Source organism: Haliotis rubra, unplaced genomic scaffold (assembly GCF_003918875.1).
Source record: "Haliotis rubra isolate DU_JTF1 unplaced genomic scaffold, ASM391887v1 Scf148, whole genome shotgun sequence".
Lineage (NCBI taxonomy): Eukaryota > Metazoa > Mollusca > Gastropoda > Lepetellida > Haliotidae > Haliotis > Haliotis rubra.
Genome location: NW_025765425.1, coordinates 1683881 through 1710154, shown reverse-complemented (window position 1 = coordinate 1710154; position 26274 = coordinate 1683881). Strand labels below are relative to the sequence as shown.

The 26274-nt window shown below is 39.1% G+C and overlaps 2 protein-coding genes across 4 annotated transcripts; both read right to left on the bottom strand.

Annotated features, from left to right (window-relative positions):
• Positions 1–3238: 3238 nt before the first annotated feature.
• On the bottom strand, positions 3239–25644 carry LOC124269847 (probable RNA-binding protein 18). Of its 3 annotated transcripts, none has more exons than XM_046704892.1 (6): positions 25534–25644; positions 9539–9654; positions 7909–8035; positions 7247–7333; positions 6091–6140; positions 3239–3571 (listed from the first exon to the last, which is right to left on the bottom strand). In XM_046704892.1, exons 2-6 carry the CDS (start codon positions 9631–9633, stop codon positions 3382–3384), a joined length of 549 nt encoding a protein of 182 aa, XP_046560848.1. In that variant the 5' UTR covers positions 9634–9654; positions 25534–25644; the 3' UTR covers positions 3239–3381. The 3 variants fall into 3 exon arrangements, with proteins under 3 accessions (XP_046560848.1, XP_046560850.1, XP_046560849.1); XM_046704894.1 differs by lacking the exon at positions 25534–25644 and adding an exon at positions 13398–13681; XM_046704893.1 differs by lacking the exon at positions 25534–25644 and adding an exon at positions 13160–13286.
• On the bottom strand, positions 15430–17668 carry LOC124269848 (protein lethal(2)essential for life-like). Its single transcript, XM_046704895.1, has one exon. The coding sequence runs from the start codon at positions 16709–16711 to the stop codon at positions 16295–16297; it is 417 nt and encodes a 138-aa protein (XP_046560851.1). The 5' UTR covers positions 16712–17668; the 3' UTR covers positions 15430–16294.
• Positions 25645–26274: the final 630 nt, after the last annotated feature.

Genomic DNA, 26274 nt, shown 5'->3' with positions numbered 1-26274 from the left:
TTCAAACCTCAGGGACTGGGTCCAGTCAGGGTGTGGATTGTATGATGACTGGATTCAAACTACACAGACTGGGTCCAGTCAGGGTGTGGATTGTATGATGGCTGGATTCAAACTACATGGACTGGGTCCAGTCTGGGTGTGGATTGTCTGATGGCTGGATTCAAACCTCAGGGACTGGGTCCAGTCAGGATGTGGATTGTCTGATGACTGGGTTCAAACCTCAGGGACTGGGTCCAGTCAGGATGTGGACTGTCTGATGCCTGGGTTCAGACCACGCACATTGGGTTCAAATCTGGATGTAAATCATCTGATGACCAAAATCTTATTGATTCATTTGTCTTCTGAATAATAATATTTATAAGTGGATATGATAGAAGTATGACGTTACATTTTGTAACCTCTGCACCAGAAAGTAAATAGATATCTGGAACAAATGGTCAGTCTTGATGTTAGTACGCAGCAAAAGGATGTGCTGCTTGACTGGAATGGCCCGATTAGGTCTACTTTAGAGTCTCCTGGTGGTTGGAGGAGCCAACATTATCGTCAATACTAGTTTGTTAGTTGTTCCAAGTGGGGGCGGTGGGGTAGCCTAGTCCAATTCCCCACATGGGTACAATGTGTGAAGCCCATTTCTGGTGCACTGTTATATTGCTGGAATGTTGCTAAAAGCAGCGTAAGACATAGTTGTCTTAAGAGTGGTGCGCGATTCTGACACCCATCCTTGACTACATGCTAAGTAATCTCCTGGGTATAACTTCAGGTGGATAAAGAGCCAGGTAGATGCATCCAGGGTACTAGTGGAGATTTATCGGAACGTATACCCTGGAGATTATCGAGGATGCCTTGAGTAGAGAGGTTCTCTCTGTATATTGACAAATTGGATTCAGATGTAGTTACAGAATTTAGTGATGTGAGGGTATACTATCAAGTGCTTCCTGGTATTCAGTGTAGTGTGCTTGTGAAAAGTCCGGCAAGACGAAAGAAACTTCTCTATATTGAGAAATTGGGTTGAGAGGAAGTTACAGAGTTAAGTGTTGTCTCTTCCACATATTCAGTGTATCTGTGTTTGTGAAAAGTCAGGCAAAACAAAAATAACATCTGAGGAATAAAATTAAATGGATTTGATCACCACACCAGACTAATCATGGAACATCACGTGTTAGTGTAGGCTTGCCAAAATGTTTTTTGTTGCTTAACGAAGAACTCAGCTAATTCCAGCTATATGACGACTAGGGCTAGACAATATAACCGGTTTACCAGTTCAGACATGAAAACGATACGTATTGCGATACGCTGATCGAAAACCGGTAGTTGACTTGCATTCGGAAAACTTCATAACACTCGCAAATGTTTGGATATTTCCTTGTTTCATTTGTGCCAAATATAATTTACATTTTTATTTTATCATGATTAAAAGTTATTAAAGCATAATCCAGCATAGTGATTTTGTTGTTTTTTTGCTCTATAAATCAAGCATTAACTTGATTATAAGTATTTTTTTGTTTAAAAATAATTCATGCAATATATTGCAATACATATCGCAATATATGCTTTCGCATCGCAATGTATCGCAATATGAAAATTCTCTGCAATACCAACCCCTCATGACGACAGCCTGTACAAATTTGATTCTGGACCAGACAATACAGTGATTGACATCAGATGCATCGTTCTACAGAGTTGGGATATGTTGACATGTGTCAACCAAGTCAGCAACCCTCACAACCTGATCCCATTTGTCGCCTTTTACGACAAGCATGGTTTGCTGAAGATCAATTCTAACCTTATAAATTTTTGGGTCATTGAGTTATGTACTCGCTTGTGTTCATCTCAATTGGGTATCCCAAGTTTCCTTTGAGTAACCCAAAAAATTGTACCCACCTCACTCAAACTTAATTGGGTATTTTGCCATTTTCCATTAATTTTAAACATATAATAAAGTTTAAATGTTGGTGTATGTGTTTGTTATTTATATTTGATCTGTAATATGAGAAACTAGTATAAGATAGACTGCAAGTTGCCAAGTTCTTGTGCTGAAATAGAACCTCTCAATACACCTCAGTTATTTTAGCTATCCACCAGTACGCAAGCTACATTTTTGTGTCTACGCATGTTAGATGAAATTTATTGAGTATTTACGTAAACGTTTTATCCCTGTCGATGTTTTCACCCATCCAACCTTGTGTAAATTTAATCGACTGATGAGTAATGCTACTCCTCTGGTTTTACGAAATCTTGCCTTGTTTATCTTCTATGCTAACAATTGTTGTCGCTGCAGCTTGAAGGCTGCCAATGTATAACCAATGCCATGGGCCGATGGTCTACATTCACATGAATAAAGACTAAAGACGCAATGGTACGAACATTGGTACGCAATGGTCTTACAAGGAATTGAGTTTTCACATACATATTTGCGTAATGTACACAGATATGCAGCTTATCTGTACCTCTGAATGTGTGAAGCCCATTTCTGGTGTCCCCTGCTGTGATATTGCTGAAATATTGCCATACTCACTTACTCACTCATGGAAGACACTGTCTGCATATTTTGACAAAAGAAATTTGAAATATTTTTGCCAATAACTATCACAGGATTTAACAATAAGCATTGATGCCTAACAAACATTTCTAAGTTAAACAGAAGAGCATGTACTAGTAAAAGTGTATCAATAACCAACAAATAAACTTCTTTTCACATTTATTATTAAAACTCACATCACATTTCTTTAATCACTCGAATCTGCCCTGACCTATTTCATCCACAAAGTATTTACTCTTCGACAAACAGGGGTCTCCTCAATAGGCAAAGTAGAATATCCTTTGACCAAACAGGGCATTCTCCTCCAGTCATAAACCAGACTTCTCCGACATCAAACAGGAATCTCCTCCAATGGCAAACAGGAATCTCTTGCATCGGCAAACCGGCAATCTCCATCGGTAAACAGGAGTATAACTCAACCAATACAGCACTCTCCTCCAGTCATAAACCAGACTTCTCTGACATCAAACAGGAATCTCCTCCAATGGCAAACAGGAATCTCTTGCATTGGCAAACCGGAATCTCCATCGGCAAACAGGAGTATAACTCAACCAATACAGCACTCTCCTCCAGTCATAAACCAGACTTCTACGACCACAGACAGGAATCTCCAATGGCAAACAGGAATCTCCTCCATTTGAAAAACAGGAGTATCCAAATACAGCACTCTCCTCCAGTCACAAGCCAGAATTTTCTCCAAACACAATCAGGACTCTCCTGCAAACTCCTCTGATATCCTTCTACAACTGACAAAAGTCTTCGTATCGCACCACAACAGCAATAACATTTATATTGTTTACTGCTGCCTCACAAACACCGAATCTGATTGGGCTATCACACAGTCATCTCCTGTGTTTTCTGTAGTAGGGTTTGGGTTTCAACACAGGCTGATTACGAATGTTTTCCGGGTTTGCAATGCTCAGTTTACTGCTCCCGGGGGCTGCTTCCACTTTGTTCGATATTGTAAAGTCCTTTTGTGTTTTTGACATTTCTTCTAGCTTGGCTTCGATGGCATGTATCTTCACATCAACACTGCAAACACAGAAATCTATCTTTAAACATGACTGACCGCAAAAATCCCAAGGTAATTCATGTCGCCATTTAGCATCATGAGTACTGGAATAGTGCTTGCAAACCAAGGACCAAAACAAAAGTTACATTTTCAATTCAAACAGCAACTGAGTGGATCCCTGCATGACTAAGGGCCACAACTCTGCACAGACAAGTTGGCCAAATGTGGACTTGCAATCAACAGCTTAATGAACTAAGTGAGGCACTTAAAGCTATTTTTGTCAGCATTTGTATTGAAATATTATCTACATAAATACTGAGGACTTACAATTAACATTATTGATCAAATCAAGGTGTGATGTCATTGGACAGAGAAACACCAAGTTCAGTTCAGTCAATCTTAAGTAAGTGATATCTCCTGTGACAGCCAGTTTGGTATCATCATTCATTTAACCATGACAACATGGCAGTGATCACTTAAGAACTGAACATCAGTTTGGCAGGGATCAACCAGTGCTTTCAAATCATTCACACTTCAATTAACCCATCCAAACTGATGGTCAAATTTTGAAATTATATTTTTATAAATTTCATACTTTGCAGTTTACTGGTCTCACGGCATAGCATTCTACAGTTTCTTACTTTGTTGTTCTCTGGTTTTGCAGTAGAAAACTGCAACAATGTTATTTGCCATCTCTTGGTTATATACTTTTCCTGCTGTTCGTAAGTTACACAAATCAGAGTAGTTCCTTCTCCACATTAAGGTCAAACAAACCCTTCACAGGAAGATGCTCCAGGTGAATCTCGACTGAACTCTCACCATAAAGTCTAAAAGGATCACTGGGTTCTTCTGCCAATCAGATTTCAGCCCAGTTATATTCTTTTTTCTAACCGCCTCAATATTCGGTGGTTTCACATTAATTTTCGACTCACTGTGCGCATACGCAGAACATGTAAAACTATCCACTGGCCAAGTTCCGGTTTGGTCATATGTTTACACATTTTTGCCAAATAGTCCATTTTTGCCTCTGACTTGGGTGTAGTGATTTGAATGCATACATGTTTGAATGGCATATATCTATAAATCCATCCTGCTCCTGCCGCCCTTCCTATGAAGACACATTGCATTAGTTCTTCATCTGTCCAAATCATGTCACCATAAGATGTAAACATTCAATCGCACATTTGAAGGGTAAATAAGATGTAATATACACAGGTTGCTTGCTCTCTTATCATGCTGTTTATTATCTTATATTTGTTGTATTTATGTATAAATGTAATGGAACATTATTCACATAAGCTTGTTTACTAATCCATAATCACTTTTGGTGAATGAAATATGATTCAGATAGCCATGGGCCAAGTATACCCCTTATCAAACCTTGTCTTTTGAATGTAGAATAAGGCAATATAGTGGAATGATAGATGATACAGCATTTGATACAGATATTGTGTTGGGTTCTTGTTGAGTTGATGTTTACATCTGCTTCCAACTGTTACGTTGATGTTTCCCTGACATGGATGCCATATTTAAAGCCATGAGTGAGGGAATCAAATTTTGAATGGATATGGACATCCAAGTAAAAACTGGGTATTTAGTTAAAGTTTTGAATATAGTAATGATTTTGAGATAAGCCAATTTGGAGTAATTGGGGATAAGTAAATTATTGAAACATAAATATAAGCAAATTTTAATACAAAACGATAGTAATGATATAATAACTTTGCTTTTATGCTTGCTTTTCTTTTTAATCTCACCTTATAGAAGGGTATTGAAACAAAATGGGAACCATGTACATGTTATATTTGAAGATGAAGATGACCTGTAAATTGTAAATGGAACTTGACATCAACATGAATATCTTATCAATGTGTTCACGTGAATAGCTATGTCTTGTTTTTGTTTCTGACTTTTTCAAGATGAACATTAACATGAAAACAAGGTTGGGGAAGAAATAGCCTAGTTTGGCCAGAATCTCCCTCTTTGATATAAGAACAAGCGAAAAAGTTTTTGGCCTAGGCTAAAGTTTCCCCAGGGAAAGCTTGTCCTACGCCAAAGTTTCCCCAGGGAAGGTTTGGCCAGGGGGAAAGTTTGGCCTGTTACACCGGGACTTGGCCAGGGGATATTTTTACACGCTCTGCCCATGCACACAGCAAGTCAAAATTAATGTGAAACCAACGGAATGGATAGTTCCTTCCACTCAAATATTCAAATATTTTGTTTTTGGTTGATGGAAATAACCCATTGCCCTCAATATATTTTGTTTTTGACTTTCCAATGGTTGACTCCAGAAATGATGGGGTGTACAAAATATCCACAAAAATCTATGAAAGTCTTGCATTGCATTCCATCATGTTCATTTACAAGACAGAAATCATATGCTCTCTAAATGGGTAGCTTATACCAAGAACTTGGATGCTGATTGGATGTTAGAAAAGTCACCTGACCTGCAAAGGCAGAATTTCAGATATTTACACGAGGCATATTGTATCAGAATAAAACACTTGATTTTAATGAGTTCTCTTTTCAGCAGACATACCTGTCAGGTGGAACATTCTTCTCAGGTAGCTTTGCATTTATGTCGGTTTTCTGGAAGAGTAACACATCAAATATAGTGAGAATTAGGTGTTTGATCATGGACATGTTGCAGACAGACAAACCACTTCATCAATATTTCAGCCATAAATTACATGTCAGCCTAACATAGGAGGAGAAATGGAGTTTCCCGTGTGTGTATACATGTGTGCATGTGAGTGTGTTGTAGTGAGGCCAAATGCCTGACTATATTTCAGCCATATGAAATGCATGTGGAAACTAGTAAATTTATAATACATAGAGATTTAAAACCCTGTCAACGCAGTAAAACCACTAGATTATCAATGAGTTAAAACTACCTAGCATATAACTTTATAGAAAACTATTTTTGGACAATACAATGTAAAATGGGCCAGTAATAAACAACTGAAGGTAGATCACCATACAGAGACCATGGGGACTTACAATGTCCTGTAACATGGACCATAGCTGGATTTACACCATCCATTCAGCCATTGGCGTTACAATGTGATTATTTTGCCATACAATAAAATCCAAAAATACTCACGATTAAAAACCTGGTACACTTAAATTGACTGAATGTTTTGGGACTTTCGTACCCGAGTGTGTTGTAGTCAGGCCAAATGCCTACTAAGCCCACACAGAGTTTAACATGGCTACCAAGCTTAGACACAGTATACAATCCTTTAAATGCCAAGCGACAGGCAGAGTGACAACAAGTACCATCTATGAACATCTTTTAGTATGCTGTGGGAGGGACGTCAATGTGGACAAAAACCCCAGAGTTACGCAGGTCATAGGCCATTTACACATGAGTGAGTGAGTTTACTTTTACACCGATTTAGCAATACTTCACAGCGGGAGACACCAACATGGGTTTCACACATTGTACCCATGTGGGGTAACAAGTAAACGCTTTAACCACTAGGATACTCCACTGCCCCCATGTACACATGATTCACACAAACGCCTTCTGAGAGTAAAAGCATGAGCGAGTCTATTAAAACTAGTTGTAGCAAGTCCCTTCCCTTTTTCCTTAATTCAACATCTGAATGATCGAGAAACTTCCATGTGAAACTTCCATCTAAAGCTACAACGGAAAGATGTGAAACTGCTTTGTGAAACTGATGTAAACAAACCTGTTTTTCCTGATGTGCCCAGCGAACTATCAATTTTTTTGATAATGCCAGTTTGCCATTCAGCGCTTTTAAGGCCTTCTCGGCATTCTGAAACATATTAAGCTTGGCTTAGGCCAGAAACAGAAAAGAAATTCTAAGGTTTTAAGCCCAAGAACTGCTAAGAGTTTTTCAAAGCATGAATGAACGTTACTGAACAAATTTATGGATAACAACTTCTGTATTTTGTGAGTGCGACATTTCGATACAGATTCTTGTACCGTTGTCAAGCAGGAATGACGAAATAAAGAAGTTGTTATCCATAAGGTTTGTTCAATATTGTACGTCCTAACTTTTAAAATTCCACTCATACAAGTAATGATCCTTATATTTGACATGACCTTGGCACATACCAAGTATAGAAACAAGTTGTTATCCATAAAGAATCTTACTTTCTTATTACTCACCAACTTCTAAAATGCCAATCAAACAGATCAGGCTTGTATATTATCAATTCTATGCTTTGAAAATAAGATTCTGGTGAAAATCCTCACTTTGGCTTCTGATAAATAAATGGTTTGCCATAATTGGATAAAAGGATGATTCTCCTGTGTTTCCTGCAGTACAACTCCACTGGAAGGATGTCAGAGTTGAGCAATGAGAACAATGATTCTGTCCACCGTTACCTGTCTGTTGTGATAACTGACGAAGCAGTAGCCACGTGGCTTTCCAATCTCCGGTCCAGCCTTGTTATACAGGAAGTCAAACTTTTGTAGGTCACCATAACGCTGGACGACCTTTAGCAGGGTGAACCTTTAACAACACAAATAATGGAGATCAGTGGTCACACGAGAATTCTGGCTGGTCATCTTATACAAAGATTCAGGATTGGTGCAGGGGGTACCAATCCTCCCTTTTTGAAACATATTAGTAATAATAATAATAAGTCATCTTCTATAGCGCACGTTTCCAAACACCAAGTGATTGCTCGCGGCGCTTAATCAGAATCTGATTCTTATTACCCCGGATAACCCAAGCTGCCTGTTAGGCGCTAGAAGGTTATAGTCACATGACTTTATCCAACCGGGTACCCATTTTCTGCTGGGTGAACAGAGGCAATTTGAACAAACTCACTTGCCTAAGGTGAGACCACATGTATCACATGTGCTTCATTGTGGGGCAGGACTGAAGTGCTAGAAACTCTCAGGAGTCAAGCTGCCAAACACGGTCACCCATCCAAGATTGCCCGAGCTCAACGTTGCTTAACTTCAACTGATTTGTGACCTGAGCTCTGTGCACAGGACCACGCGCCACCAGTCAATTAGATAAGAAGATATCACTAAATGATTTCATGAGAGAAGTAACAACAAATTCACTATATTTTGTTTACCAAATGCAAATTATTTTCCCCAAATTATCTCTAATCATATCTTAATATTTTGAGTACATCCCCCATCCCATAGTTTGTTCTGAAATCTGTGTCTGCACGTTGCTGTTACACCCCACCATTCACATGTGAACACCTAACCAGCCAACATACAGAATCACCTTACATCATGCCTGGTGACTGTTGAACCATGGGAGATAATAGGAGAGACACTAGAGAGATTTTATAACACTTCACATGCTTCCACAAGCACAAAGTGTGTACCTTGTCCTCGGAATTACCATATGTTATGATCACTGAGTTTAGTTTTAAGCCGCTTTTAGCAATATTCCAGCAATATCACGACGGGGGACACCAGAGATGGGCTCCATACATTGTACCCATATGGGGAATCGAACCCGGGTCTTCTGCGTGACAAGCAAACGCTGTAACCACTAAGCTACCCCACCGCCCCAATATGTAATCAAACTACCCCTTTGGTAATCAAATTATAAAACATTAGTTAAGCTCAGGGTTAAGTTTGGAAATTGCACATAGTGAACAGAAAAAAACAACCGCACAATAATTTTGAATGACCTAACTTAGACTCTGCTCTTGAAAAATATGTCTGATAACAATATTTTCCAACTTCACAGAAACCATGTGTGAGTTTTATGCATTTCAGTGTCAACCAGCTATTGGCTTCACCTGTTGTAGCCATGTAGGGAATCAAACCCAGAACATTGGTGTGATGAGCGAACGCTTTAACCACTTGGCTACCTTACAGGCTGATGTATGACACAAAGTGTGGATTTCACAAACAATACATTTAGCAAGGGAGATAACCACGCCATGTCAGGGCAACCTAGTATATACCAGCACACCACCGGAAGACACATACAGACCCATGCTATGATTAAATCAAGTAATTCCCTTATCTGTGGCCTTACTCTGTCAATCTCGAGTCCAGGTTGCCAATCCAGAGACGACAGTCGTCTGCTCCTTGTCCGGGGTCATCGGGTACATCCAAGGGACTCTCCCCCATCTTGTGACATCACACATCCACCTGCAACAGGAAACTTAAATTAACATCTTTATAGGCGGATCCAGGTGTGTGCGTGTGCGTGTGCGTGCGTGCGTCGCGTGCGTGCATGCGCTTCACTCTTTAATAACTACAGGTTGCCTTCATATAGCTGAAAACAGCTACACAAACACACTGACTGACTGACTGAGTTTAGCTTACGCTGCTTTTAGCAATATTCCAGCAACATCACGGCGGGGGACACCAGACATGGGCTTCACTCATTGTACCCATGTGGGGATTCGAACCCGGGTCTTCGGCGTGACGAGCCAACGCTTTAACCACTAGACTACCCCACCGCCCCACACAAACACACACGCAGAGATGTACAAATGGTGAGATACATGAATACATATGGACATCCGAATGGACAGAAACACAAACTGCTGAGTAAGTGAGTGAGTGAGTTTAGTTTTACGCCACAATCCAGTGATCAACAGCATGAGCATTGATCTACGCAATTGGGAACCGATGACATGTGACAACCAAGTCAGCGAGCCTGATCACCCAATCCCCTTAGTCGCCTCTTATGACAAGCGTGGGTTACCGAAGAGTGAGTAAGTGAGTGAGTGAGTGTGTGTGCATTGGATGTTACATGGCCTCCCTGTTCTATAAGCATCAAGCAAGTATATCACCATCCCTACGTATTCCATTATTTCTGAAAACTTTCACATAACGAAAACATCATTTAGTGGTGCTGGAATCAGTTTTGATATGTACAAACCTACCATTACAAGGAATTGCTTCATTTGGATTTTGGAAAAGTGTTTTAATGATGGAAACTGGAAAAGGTAAATGATACTGCTTGTAGCAATAATCCAGCAATTTCATTGCAGGGAATACTAGAAATGGGCTCAACAAACTCTACCCATGTGGAAAATCGAACCCAGACCTTTAGAGGGAGGAGTCTACACTTTGGTAACTAGACTACCCCACCGCCAGAAGACAAACTGATAAACACACACATACGTATGCATGTGGAGATGCCAACCCCAAACTGTTTCAAATAGTAGTTTGAAGGATGAAAATAAGTAGTTAGACCGTAAAATTTGTAGTCAACTAAATACTTAAAATCATGATGGATTCTGAGAAAGATAATATGACACTACTCAAAGAGTGAAGCTTTAATTTCGCACAGAAGGATGTGTTCAAGGATTAAACCTTGTACATTGAGAACAACAAAAGATCAATGGTAAGACAGAGATGCCAACCCTAATTTAGCCCAATTAGTATTTTGGCCAAAGACTTATGTAAAGAATTAGCATTTTTTTGACAAAATTTGTATTAACTTTTCCAAAGAAGTTTCATATTGAATAAACAATAAATATTATAAGAAATTCTTATCAACATTGCACTCACCTAAATCAGTAGTGAGCATCCATACATAATAATGTGGTTGAAATGATACGTATGCTATTTGATAATTTAATTTAATGTATTGTTTGAAAAAGTCATATATTTTTACTGCTATCATAGTTTCGTATTTTGTGTTGTTTTTTCTAAACGAATATGATAAAATCATATGGGTTGGCATCTCTGTGCATGCATCTGAGTTTAAGTTGACACCCATTTAATATAGATGCTGAAGCTCATCAATGAAATCTGAATGTCATTGTGACTTTATTTATGAAATTTGGTCGGTGGGGTAGCAAAGTGATTAAAGCATTCGCTCGTCATGATGAAGACCTGGGCTCGATTCCCCACATGGGTACAATATATGAAGGCCATTTTTTATGAGCCCCACCGTGATATTGCTGGAATATTGCTAAAAGCGGCATAAAACCATACTCACTCACTCATATAATTTATGAACACAGTCTGAGCTGTTGCAATGCCCTGAGTGCCCCAAAAGTATGTAACCCAAAGCTGTGGCATGTGAGGTCTCCTCCTGAACTCCAGCTCAATAGAGGAGTCACAGCAATGCACTGCATTAACTGAGAATGTTCCTCCAGGAGTTACACCAGATTGTTAATGCTGTTTGATATCACTGTAATACAATCCCTGCACAGCTCTCTCGCAATAAAACATCCCCTGGATGTCTAGTTTATGTCAAGCATGCTGTTAATTAGTTCTATAAACTTTTAGTTTGCTATTTATAGACACCATGCAGCCATCAACAGTATCACACATCCACAAGGAGACTCCATAACCATGATAAGGTCACTGCAGCCATTAGCCAATTTCTGGTGTCTCCTGCCATGATATTGCTGGAATGTTGCTAAAAGCAGCATAAAACCATACTTACTCACTCACTCACTGCAGCCATTAAATATGATGGCAGTAACTATGTTACCACCAAGATGAATGATATTCTACACCTGGTTCTGTTCTGTTTGGGGGTAGCCTAGTGGTTAAAGTGTTGGCTTGTCACAACGAAGACCCGGGTTTGATTCCCCACATGGATATAATGTTTGAAGCCCATTTCTGGTGTCCCCTGATGTGATATTGCTGGAATATTGCTAAAGGTGGCTTAAACTAAACTCACTCACTCAAAAACAAAATCTATGGGTTCACTGTTACGCAGACAAAAATAACCTTGGTATTCTGTGGACTTATGTTTTATTAGATACAGAAGAATGATACTTGATTACAGCTTCAAAATGTATAAATTCCATTCAGTATTAATAGTTTAATCACAACAGGCTAGAAAAACCTAAGTCTGGAAATTCTAGTTATAAAATCAGCTTTCAACAAAGACCATGGGTGGGAAGCTATTCTCAGTGTATGAAAATAAGGCCCCTCCGCCCGCCCGATATGGGCCAGATTTCTGCCGGACAGTCTAAATTTATATCTAGTCAGCCCGATGGTCTGGTAAAATTGTTAGATAACATGTTCCATACATCTGAGTAAAAAATCTATTTTTCAAACTGAGCATTACATTTTGACTTGACAATTACTGTTTAAACATTTGAAGCTCAAAGCACTGCGTTGACATACATTATCACTAAAACTGCAACTAAACATTAACTAAAAATTTAACTATTTTCTTTGGATTGTCTGGTCTGGTTAAATCCATTTTGGGCAGGTAACATTTTGAAGTTACCAGCCCTGATGTGTGGCTGGGTTTATGGCTTATTTCATACACTGCTATTCTGCTCCAGAATCCCAATAGCATTCAAAAATTATTGATGGTATCACTATGCAAGCTGTATCAGTTGCATACAAAATTGTACTGAATTGTATTAATCGAATCATAATGTACTGATTGTATCACTGCCTCCATTATTAACATGATAGGACAAGTAAACTTTACAAAAGTATGTTTGAATACTTGACCATAGACATGGTCATAGACATGACCATAAACCAGTGTGCGAAATTTACGCTGGTCCTGTGGTCCTTGACTAGTAAAAATTCATCAGAACGACTAAATGATAAGTTTGCAGTGGTCCTGGTGGCTAGTGAATTTTGTATTGATAGTTAATAAATCTACTAATGTTATTTTGGACCAGTGAAATACAGACAGGACCACTAATTATTGTCCACTCATTGGTCCTGTGGTCTAGTGGGAAATTTTGAAAGGTTTCTTTCCCTGTAGACCCACTGGTGACCATGACAACATCAGATCCACCTTACAGGAACAACTCGAAACTCAGGTATGGCAAGTGTGACGTCATCTAATTAAAGGAAATAAATAAAAGCAATAAGCTGAAACAGCAGAATATATACTTTTAAAATTTATACTGGATGGGTGTCGTAAAATCAGCAGTAAGAGTGAGTGGATTTACCCTGGAGATGAAATGCAAGGTAGCAATTCTCGTTAAACCACTCATGCCCAGGTGTTCAGAGACAGCCCTTCCACAGGCCTCACGAAGATCAAAGCAAGGTTTCACAGTCCATCATCTTCAAGGAGGTTGTGATGGGAGAGACGTTTTCATTAATTACATCTGTACAGGTTGAGGTCAACAGAGACTGTAAGAACACAGAGATTGGCTAGACAGACCAGACAATATATGACATGAGCATTTGTTTAAAATCATATATTTCTTAAAAGTAGGCAAAGGAATATATATTGCAATGCTTTTTAACAGCACCCTGCAATGCATATACACTCCATGAATTACCTACATCCACCACTTACATAGTTGAAAAACCCACAACCACAATAACCTTCACCCACACATGATGACCCAAACCCATCAACAACGTACATCCACCAACAACCTACACCCACATTAACCTACACCCACCAATAACCTACACCCACCAAATAACCTACATCCACCAATAACCCACACCCACCATTAACCCACACCCACCAATAACCCACACCCACCAATAACCCACACCCACCAACAACCCACACCCACACCTACACCTGCCACCAACAACCACATACCCACCCACCAACAACTCACACCCACCAATAACCCACACCCACCAATAACCTACACCCACCAATAACCCACACCCACCAATAACCCACACCCACCAATAACCCACACCCACCAATAACCACCCACCAACAACCCACACCCACCAACAACCCACCCAACAACTCCACACCCACCAATAACCCACACCAATAACACCAATAACCCACCCACCAATAACCCACACCCACCAATAACCCACACCCACCAATAACCCACAATAACCCACACCACCAATAACCCACACCCACCAACAACCCACACCCACCAATAGCACCAATAATAACCCAATACCCACACCAACCAATAACCCACTAATAACCCAAACCCACCAATAATAATTTGCACCCACAAATAACCTACATCCACAAATAACCTACACCCACAATAACTTACACCCACCATATACCACATATCAATTGAACACCACCATCAATTATCAACACCCAGCCAATCACCCAAGCCGTCAAATGCTAACAACTACAAAATGTCCTCATAACAATAACCTACACCCACTAATTACCTCTCCTACTCTATACAGATCACCTGAACATTCTCTGACATGAATCATGTGAACGCTAAAAATAATACAATGTAAGTTTAGACCACTTCACTATAATCTGGGCATTCCTTCCACAAATAGCGTCTTGGAAGTCGGAAGCCTGGTTGAGTCACCCCTCAGACGGAGAGAGCTCCATCCCCTTCCTGTGTTTACAAAAATCACATTAATTCATCAGAGAAATTCCCCTGAACCAAAGATTTCTGAAGGCGAATGTTTGAGAACTTTGGTTCCCTTGTCCAATAGAACATGATGAGGTAGCAACCAGGTCTGGAGTTGACTATATAAAATGAAACCAGGCATAGTCTTAAAAGCAGTTATATGTACTTTTCAAATGTTAACATATTTGAGTGAGTGAGTGAGTGAGTGAGTGAGTGGATGGGTGGGTGAGTGAGTGAGTGAGTGAGTGAGTGAGTGAGTGACACATAACTGCATCAGGCTGACTATTTCAGTTGTACCCACATGAGCAACTCAACCCAGGTTAAGACCGGGCTGAGTGATCAGTTTAACCACTAGTGTAGTACCACAATCCACATCTGTGGTCACTGAATAACCAAGGACTTCCAGGACAAAAAAAGACAAAATTAGTTAATGGAATATTTTATTAAATATAAAACAAAAATACAAATATACAAGCAACTCAGCAGTATTTTCACTGACAATCATCATACCCACCACGCCCATCCGATATTGACCACAATATTTACATGTTGAGTATTCTGCAGGACCAAATAGGCGAATAAAATATAGCATATATACAAGTATACCAACTCAAACTAATACCAAATTATCAAAAAATAATGCTACATATATACTGATAATTTCTCATGACACATAAACCATAGTCCTGGTAAATCTGGTCTTTCACTTTTGAGTGGTATATACTTATCTATCTACATATATCTATATATAGACGTAACCTGTATGCGAGATATAGATATATATATATACAATATGAGGTGGCAATATCTCTGAAAAATATATTAACATATTTAATTTAATACATAGTTTAAATAGCATCTGGTCACAATGTGGCTGAAATACTGCCGATGTGACTATTACTATTTCCATGCTCACTAAGTCAAATATGTTTAACTTCAACCTAATGAGTGTCCATTTATATAAGATACAAAGACTGTGAAAGAGTGAGTGAGTGAGTATCACCAGAAACGGGCTTCACACATTGTACCCATGTGGGGAATCGAACCCGGGTCTTCGGTATGACGAGCAAACACTTTAACCACTAACCTATTAACCACCATTAACCTACCCCACCGCCCAATATACAAAGAAAGGGAGGTTCAGGTAATACTAATAGATGTACCTATGCATGGGCACTAATTAGGTTGAATATGGTATACACCCCTCAAACACAACACAGCTGTACTGTCTGTCAACGAACTCGACCCAAATAGCACCATAATCAGTTTCAGAATGTTATAATGTTCAACAGGTAAATGCATTTAGCTGGAATATGTACACAAAATATTACAAATCACTAAATAAATATTACTACATGACATGGTATAAGAAATGACTAGAAAACTCACAGATACTACAATCCTCTACCTGAATGGATTTCGTCAGTCCAGATCCCAATATTTCACAATACATAAGTAAATGAGATATACTGTTCAAAAACGATACAGCATTTTGGTCCAGTTCAATAACAAGTCCTGTCAACACATCATGATTAATTGTGCTCGATGGGAATGAGTTTAGGCGATTCTTCCAAAGCCGGTAGGGGTGCCTCAATTGTCAAGAGTCCATCTCTGTTCAGTTTGGACACAAGAGACTCTGGGTTCATGTTGGTTGGAAGCGTGAACTGACGGTGGTATTCACGAAACACAGACTTATCATTTCCCTTTTCCTCGTGGCGAGCATGCACCGAGAGCTGTTTCTCGGCAGTCTTCACCATAATCTCTTCAGGTTTAAACTGGCGGACATCGAACTGAAGTTGAAATTTCTTGCCTCCAAACTGATCATGCACAATTGGGTTCTCCATTAGGAAATTCTCCCGAGTTCTCCAGGTCTCGGGCTGGGAGTCGACTGGAACAAGGTGCTGACAATGTGAAAACATCCTGTTCATTTCTTCTGTCATTCTCTTCATCTCTCTCTATCCATATGTCGCAAGGAATACTGGAAATCGCCATCAAAAGATGGCATGGTCATCATCGGCATGCTGGGTACCATTGATGACGATGACCTCGCATATGGCGTCCAATGGTCAAAATCAGACCGGAGGTTGGAGATTCGATTGTCAGAGCTCATGTTCATGTCACGGAATCCTGATCGCATACTCATATCTCTCATTTCCCGATCCAGCATGCTAAGCTGGCGTTCTGGATTAAAATGGTCCATGTTCCAGCCATGTCTGTTCCAGGAGCTGGGCACATCCCAGGATATCGGCACGTGGCGAATCAGAGACATTGATGAAAACCTCACACAAAAATGTCAGAGATGACTGAATTGAAATTATTATAGCAACCACCTTTTCTGAAAGTAAGCCTTGCTAGTACAGCTATTCGGCTTGAAATACACTTTCACTGGTGTTACTGCAGAAACAGGACTTGTCCGATGGCGAAGTTTTGTCGAGAGAGATTGGAAAGTGGGAGTCTGACTGGTGTGACTCAGATCCCCCTGGATGGGTGATATTTATACCCACCATCTCCAGGGAGTCGCCAGTCTCCGACACAAACATCTGACACCCAAACAAGCACCTGCCAGGCTGGCTACCAGTAGAACTTGTTGCAGGAATATTTCCACCTTGATCACTGGATGAGCAACTCGCATCAAAGGTTGCAGTAAACGAGGCCCACGAGGGGTTAGTTTAAATGTGACACTGGGGACTCTACGTTTGATGTTTAGATATCGTTATCAAGATTCCTCACATATGCTTGTCGATCAAAGATTTGACTATCAAATCATCTAAACCTAAAAACTACATGCAGAATGTCTATGTTATTACACAGGAATATATAGGTTAATATCTCCTAACATGTTTAAACAAGATAAACACATGTAAACAAATGAATCACAAGATGAGTGATATCAGCAGTAATACCTGATTCAGTAAGTTGTAATACATGAGTGTATAACGCCTCAGTAAGCACTAATGTATACTGTACAGATCACTCAAAGACAAACACAACAACCACACGACTATACATACCAATAACATGTGTATAAATAATCATCAAAGGTAATAAACCATGTTTTCCTGTAACTCAACTGATACCAAATCATAAACAGATGCCCAAAACACTGACTGAGAGCCCAGCCAAGGATATATCCTTTTCATGGTCAGTGTTTCTCCATCATACAGAGATGTATATGGTATTCCAGATAAATCATACAAATATCTGTACTTCTTATTCTGATTCTTGTACAATGTTGTAACTTTAACAATGTTTTCACAGCACTGCTATCAATGCGATAAATTCCAACTAACCACAAAAGTCCCTGTTTGTTATCAGAGATTAACACATCTCGACAAGGCCAAAACTTCAGTTACTCTATTTTTATAAATTTATTATATTAACATGAATTGGAGTTTCATGTTCCTTCCTAATAATTTCAATTGCTAAAAACGGCGTAAAACCATACTCAGACAGTCAGCCTAATAATTTCAAGTTTAGAAATCTCTTTACACACTTAAAAATACATGCAACACTTAGAAGGTTCAAATGTCAATATTAGTTGTTGTTGCATATTGTTTACGACACACTCAGCAATTCTGCAGCTGTATGGTGGCGGTCCGTAAAGAATCAAATCTGGACCAGACAATCCAGTGATTGACATAATGAGCATTGATCTACACAATTGATGTGATGATAAGCAACATTAGCCTGTTTTGCCAGTGACATTCAATGAGTGCATAATTTGCAGAAACGTAATTCTAGTATTTTCAAAAAGGTAAATGAACTTGATTCTTCAGTCTCATTGACACTAGGTAATTTGAACACACCATCATCTGTACACAGATTCAGACACAATGCCAGCATGGCAATAACACTGCACATACCTCACACTTCAAGAAGGGGCGGTGGGGTAGCCTAGTGGTTAAAGTGATCACTCGTCACGCCAAAGACCCGGGTTCAATTCCCCACAAGGGTACAATGTGTGAAGCCCATTTCTGGTGTCTCCTGCCGTCATATTGCGGAAATATTGCTAAAAGCGGCGTAAAACCAAACTCACTCACTCGCTCACTCACACTTCAATTGGAGACAGGCTTTTTGCCATAGAAATCATTTGTCATGTAGAGACTGATCATCGGTAAGAATGTCATATTTCATAATTATGAAACACGATGAATGAGCTTTCAGAAAATAATAAATGTAAGTTTCTGAAAAATATGCACATGGGTTAAATTCACTGTTGAACATTGTCGAATTTTGCTTAAATTTTGCACATTTTTGTCAAAATTGGACTACTTAAATTTTTCCTTTTACGTTTTCATTCATGTCAATCAATAACTTGAACAACTATAAATGACTGTAGCAAATTGTGTTTAATTATTTTCATAAACAACACTTTTAGACACGTTTTTGTGTGACATGCAGAGTTTCCCTGTCTGTGATCAGGCAGTCACGCGAATGAGTGACCCCCTCTCAGGTAGTCACTTGTACGTGTAACGGGGGAACGCCTCGCGTACAGGTTACGTCCTCTACTGATCAAATAGAAATCAAATATTGCTTTCAAACTTTCTTAGGGCGGACAGGTAGCCTAGTGGTTATACCGTTTGCTCATTACACAGAAGACCCAGGTTTGATTCCCCACATGGTTACAATGTGTGAAACCCATTTCTGGTGTCCCTCCCATGCTGGTTTATAGTTAAAAGCGGCTTAAAACTAAACTAACACACTCACACTGACACTGACACTCATACACACTCATACTCACTCAAACTTTCATATGTTAGCTTGCATCTCAAAACATACATAAATATATCATAATATATCTTGCTTTAAGAAAAACCTATATATCTCTTCATACATAATCCTTCATAATCAAATTATGAACAACACATTGCGTAGGGTATTTTTAAAAGAAGGTGTTGCTCAAGTCCCATTATCAGTGTATGAAATAAGGCCCATCCGACCGACCGAGACAGGATAGATTTCAAATTTTACAGCTAGCCAGCCCGATGGACGGGTGAAAACAATATTCAGATAATGTGTCCACTGGCACTGTCTGTTTAGTATTGAAGAAGGACTGGTTAAATCTCTTTTTGAAGTTACCAGCCCAGATGTCTGGCTGGGGTTTTGACTTATTTCATACACTGCCATTATGCCTATCACTCAGTCTGTGATGTGCAGCAGTATTCTGTTCAAACCTATCAGCAGCAAGCACCTGTCACAAAGTCTGACATCATAGTTTTTAAGATCAACATATGACTGACCATCCCTGTTTGCTGCTGCTAGACACACATCACCTGACACAATCCTGTCCAAGCATTTATTGGAGACCATCCAGAATTATCCATGTGACTCAGGCTAGATGGCAGTCAAGCAGGCTAAAATCAGGTTTGTCTACATCTGACATGTCTAAACAGCTATACCATAATGATTGTCTTGTTTATCACACACAAATCTTGATGTCTGGATGTCTGAAGTCACCATCAGCATTTATTATCCAGATAGCTTGGTCAAGAATGGAACTAGCCACTATGAAATCTTGTTTAGAAAAGACAAACAAAGACTTTGGTTAATAAACTTTGGCTTCCTGGAAGCTCTTATCAAGTTAAATGTGCTACTTAAATTTATGAGTTATGTGCTGCGAGTGAGTGAGTTTACAAAAACTTCAGATGTCCTTTAGGCAATTGTTTGAGAAGCTTCGTTCCCTTGTCTCACTGAACATGATGAAACAGCAACAAGGTCGGGACTGTTGAGTGAGTGAGTGCCACTTTGAACATTATTCCTTTTACATCACAGTGAGCAGATCAGAGAGTGCTTTACACTGGTTTTCACAATATTCCAACAATATCATGTAGAGCGGCACAAGAAATGGGCATCGCAGATTGTACCTACCTGGGAAATCAAAGCAAGGCCTTTGGTATAATCATCATAATTTACCACCTGGCTACCCAACTATCCATCCAGGTTATGCATGAAAACATATGCCCACTTATGAAAATGCTTATTTTAGATATTTCTCCTTTTACCTCTTTTAAACAGTGTGCAGTCTGATGTTCAGCCTGACCTATTAGGTAATTTTCTGATTGACACAGAAAGGTTAACCCATGATAAAACATATAACAGTTTATGCTGACAGCTGGGCAAACTATAAAGGCAGGATGTGGGGAAATGTTTTACTTTGAGTAGGAAATAGCCCTGTGACTATGAGGAAATGTTTCTTAAACAAATCCAAATAGCAGCTCTGTAAAGAACATACAATGCCTTTTATCTGTTTGTTTGTTGTTCAAAACCGCACTCAGCAATATTCCAGCTACATGGTTGCGGTCTGTAAAGAATCCAGTCTGGACCAGACAATCCAGTGATTAACAGCATGAGCATCGATCTACGCAATTGGGATACAATGATGTGTCAACCAAGTCAGCGAGCCTGACCAGCCGATCCCGTTAGTCGCCACTTACGACAAGCATGGGTTACTGAAGACCAATTCTAGTCCGGATCTTCATCATGATAAAGAATAAAAGGAAGTTGTTACCCATAAAATATGTCATGTCTTCACACAGCCATACCAAGGTCCTACCAGTCACCAGACCAGCAGACTTTCTCCTCAGACTAAAAATTATGTTACATGCCAACGCAGAAGGTCCCACCCAGTCCACCCCAAACCCTAGAGGAGGTGTGCATGAAATATTAAGCAACTTTGGAGACAAATATGTAGGAGAGACATCACACACCATAACCACCAGAATAAAACAACGCAAGACCTCTGTTGAAAAATTTAACATGAAATCTGACCTTCCGGAACATCTCATAAAAAAATCCCAACCACCATATTTCCTGGTAATAACAAAGATTCTTAAGACAAACATGAAGCACTGGAAAATGGATAAACCTCAAAAAAGCATCGAATTCCAAAGAGAAGCCAGCCATTAACCAAGACCAAATCATGTACCCTGTGTATTCTATTGTACTATATTGAGTTCGTCTCACATTGTTATACTGTTAATCTCATTGACTTTGTCTTACTATGTTATCCATGTTATCCTCTCATTGACTCAGCCGATTATATTGTTATCCTTTAGGGCTGAATACACTATGAGACGAATATGTTATCCAATATTGGATAACTTGAATCACTAATTATTCATGAATACAATACTGTTGTTATGATTGATGTACAGTATGGAGCGGACATGTTGACAGTGTTAATTTGTCACAGCAATAACCAGTGATCTCATGACACTCTTTGGTATATAATAGTTATAATCGACAATTTACCATGTGCAGTCTTGGCAAACTAACATGATTGCACTACTGCAATGCTAGTACATGTTCCATTCTTGCATATCTCACTTTGGAAAGGACCTCCCTTAAAACAAATCGTGTTAATGTTGGTTCTGGTGAAACATGTTCTGTCTATATATATATCACTCGTGTGCACTGACTCACATACCCCCACCTGATAATGGAGCAAGAATATCTATATGTATTCACTCTGTAGCCCTGAAACACTGCTGTTATCCATAAAATGTGTCATGGGTTCGTGTTTGTCCAACTTTCAAGAACATCACAGAACCTGTCATTTAATCAACTATCAACAAGTGAGTGAGTGGGTTTAGTTTTACACTGCACTCAGCAATATTCCAGCTGTATGGCGGCAGTGTGTAAATAATCGAGTCTGGACCAGACAATCCAGTGATCAATCGCATGAGCATCGATCTACGCAATTGAGATATGATGACACGTGTCAACCAAGTCTGCAAGCCTGGCCACCTGATCCCGTTATTCACCTCTTATGACAAACAAGGGTTACTGAACATCAATTCTAACCCGGATCTTCACGGGAACAACTGTTAACAAGAGGAGGACTTCATATTTTGTGACAGATTGTTTTGTCGCCAGTGTCATGCTTCTCCAGACAGTCACATGGATAATTTGCATGTAAAAGTTACTACTCAGCAGAATGATTAGAGACAGTTACTTGTCGAGTCAAAGCTTTATAATGTCATGTTCAGGGGAAAACAAGTGCTTTTCTCTCATATACAATGTAGTTTCCTCATCATATGCCCTAGTTTGGGGGTCAGTGGGGCAGCCTCGTGGTTAAAGCATTTGCTTATTATGCCGAAGGCCCAGATTTGATTCCCCACGTGTGTACAACGCCCCAATTCTCGTGTTCCCTGCCATTATCAATATTAATATTGCTAGATTATTACTTCTTTGATAGGCTTATTTAGAATATTGCTATAAAACCAAACTCACTCACGCTGGTTTTGATATGACAGACCTTTTCCAATTTCTATCATTAAAACACTTTTCTGAAATCAAAATGAAGCATTTCCTTGTAATGGTAGATTTGTAGAAATCAAAACTAATCAGCATCACTAAATTATGTTTTCTTGATGTGAAAGTTTTCAGAAATAATGGAATACATAGAGACGGTGATACACTTGCATAATGCATATACAACAGGGAGGCCATGTAACATCCAACACAACTAAATATTATCTGGCAGTTATCTTGTTCAAGGAATATATACATCAAAATAACATACATCGGCAGCTGACAAAGAGGCATGTAGCCATCTGATACAGTCATCCCTCACAATAACGCCATTCGTGATACCGCGGATTCCGGAATTATCGAAAATCAAATTGAATCGAGGTCTGGGTGAATCGTTGCAGCCCTACAGCTGGGTAATGAATGGCTCCCTAAGATTTCATTTGATATGTTGTGACAGTACAGCGATGACCTAATAAACTGTCCTGTCAACTATTGACACCTGGTTTGTTTATATTTACTGGAAACAATATGACGTATGTCCTCCATATTACCATGTACTGTAAAATATATATAACATTTCGTGATATGTTAACATCACTTGCTTGATGATGGTTTAAGATCTACACCGAAATGTTGCATCTATTGCAATTAAGAGGTTGTCAGTCCATACAAAATGTTCTTCTTCATCCTACCAGCTTCTAAATGCCAGCTTCTTGATCTTATCAGACTGTTGGGTAATTTATAATGGTTAAGCCAAATCATGATATTGAAATGTTTAGAAAGATTAACAGTGAACATTTTGACCGCTTAAAAGTTCAAATTTCATCTAAAAAAGCAAACATAATATGTATATGAACACAATTAAAGCCCATGTAACACAGCTCACTGATGATTCACACGAATCAATGAATCTCACTTATGATTAACACTAATAACAAATTATTCATTTTCCCAAAAGACTTCTGCCCGTATCCCTACTTAAATTTCATTCTAGTCAAATCATATCACCTGAATTTATATTCCTCATCTGATAAGGATGATTTTTGTATCATGTTTCTTTACCGTGCCGTACCATGTTTTCGGGGTATGTCTTTTTCCCGTAATTTCTCGTGTACAGAGAGATGACAGCGCCACCTGTAAACACCGTCTCCAGTGCAGAAGCTTCTGTGACAACCGGGACACAAAATGTTTGAAATATCCAGCTTTCATGTAAGTTGTGACTTAAATTTCTGTCAAAGTACTAAAATTCTACCCTAGAACGTAATGCACTTTCAGAACCTTCATAAATGTGATCATAACTTTTGAAATAAAGCTCGTAACTTGTCAAGCGGACCATCGTCTGCTAGAGTGAAAAGCCAAGCATAAACATCACGTGACTCTAATGGAATGTTGCCGACGTAATAAAAAAACTATGGAAGACCGAATTGGTCATCTCTTACATATTTTTTTTTCCGTGGTGCAGAATTCGTCTCGGCTTGTGACCACTGGGTTCATTTAAAATACTGCTGCGATGTCACTGTACTGCGCAGACAAGAAGTGTTTTATCATGTTTATTGTCCCTGCCATGGCGTGCCAAGAAGAATGAATGTGCACATGATTGAATAACTTACCTGTAAATATGTTTATTTTTAACAATTTTCACAAAAAAACACTCAAATAATCAAGAAAGAAATGACCAGTTTGCTTGACTTTTCATCAAAATGCCTTGTATTTGTTGACTTCTTGGGAGAAGAATGTATCACCTGGGCTTCCATACAAGGTCGTGACCCACGCTATAACGAGTAATCCGAAAACATGGTACGTCACTTCTCCCGCTCGCGCTGGCGGACAGACACAAAATGTTCGCTGCATTGGAAACCAGCGGATGACAGAACATTCTGACAATAAATTTATGAAAGGTGAGATGACATTTAATTACGGAATTACAGTTTTGATAATCTACTGATACGCAATAATTTACATGATCATCTTTTGCGTTATTACCCTGAAAACACGTTACACCATGGTAATTCTATCTGAACATACTGAAAGACATCCAACTTCTAAAAATGCCACTCAAATACATTTTTCCTCATCGTTAAAATTTAGGGGGGATACGGGCGGAAGTCTTACCCTAAAAATTTTAGTAAATATTCCAAATATGAAATCAGTACTCGATAAAGCCACAACATCGAACAGAGACACGTAATACTGCTAAATAAATACACTGTTGTTGGTGGAAATAATTAAAAAACTGATGTTAATTGTGACGCATCATGCAGCAAACTGAATAATGATCATAGACGTATTGATCATGAATAACTGTCACCCTGTGCTTGAGGTGCTTGAGGTGCATCAAATTCACAAAAGCAGCAACTCTTAAACATGATATTTTACAAGAGCTTCATGATTGTGAATCTTGTAATTTTACATTACAAAACAAAGGTGTGCATTGATTCACTTTCACTAAAAACCTCATCATAAAACTTCTACTAGAACAAACAATGTCGGCATCTGAAAAACATTGCAAGGATTTTACCTTTTATTTGATGAAACTTGAGAGAACGAAGTAGGTAATCTTCTTCCGAGCTAAGAATCAACAAACAAAATACAACCCAAGGGAGGCTACTCTCGCCGGAAGTAGGGCACCTGTTTGGTCTTTCAAGTGTATAAATAGGAAAAAGGAAACGAAAGCGGATCAAAATTCATTTTGTGTGAACAATTCTGTTAATTAATTAAAGAAAATAATATTTGAAAGAAATGCCTGCTTTTTTCATAATCAAAATAATATCTTCACTCGAATCGCTGTAAAAAAAATTGAATCAACTGGAACTGTATATTTCTGCGAGAAAGCCTGGACATTTGTGCACAATGGCCCGGAGCTTGTCTGTCTCACAGTCCCTTAACCGTATTTCTTCCCCTTCCGCCAAGCCCTTTCTGCAATACAAAGCCCTAAAATGAAGCAGTCTAGATTTCACTTTCCTTCTCATTGGGGATCCATTTCAATTTAAAAGGAAATTATCTTGTTTCTATCAAAATTATAAAATACAGAAACTAGGTGTCAGCTTAGCCTGAACGCCATGAATAAATAAAGTGTTAATCTCTGCATGATACTACTATGACGTCATCTAATGGCACCGCGGTCAAACGTGTAACAGCTGACTGGTGTGACTGAAGATATATATGTTTCATTCTAGCCGTTGTCCAGAAAACATTAAAAATGCGGATTATTGCAAACTGAGACATGACAACCCTCTCCCTCGGGTATTTGTCATATTAC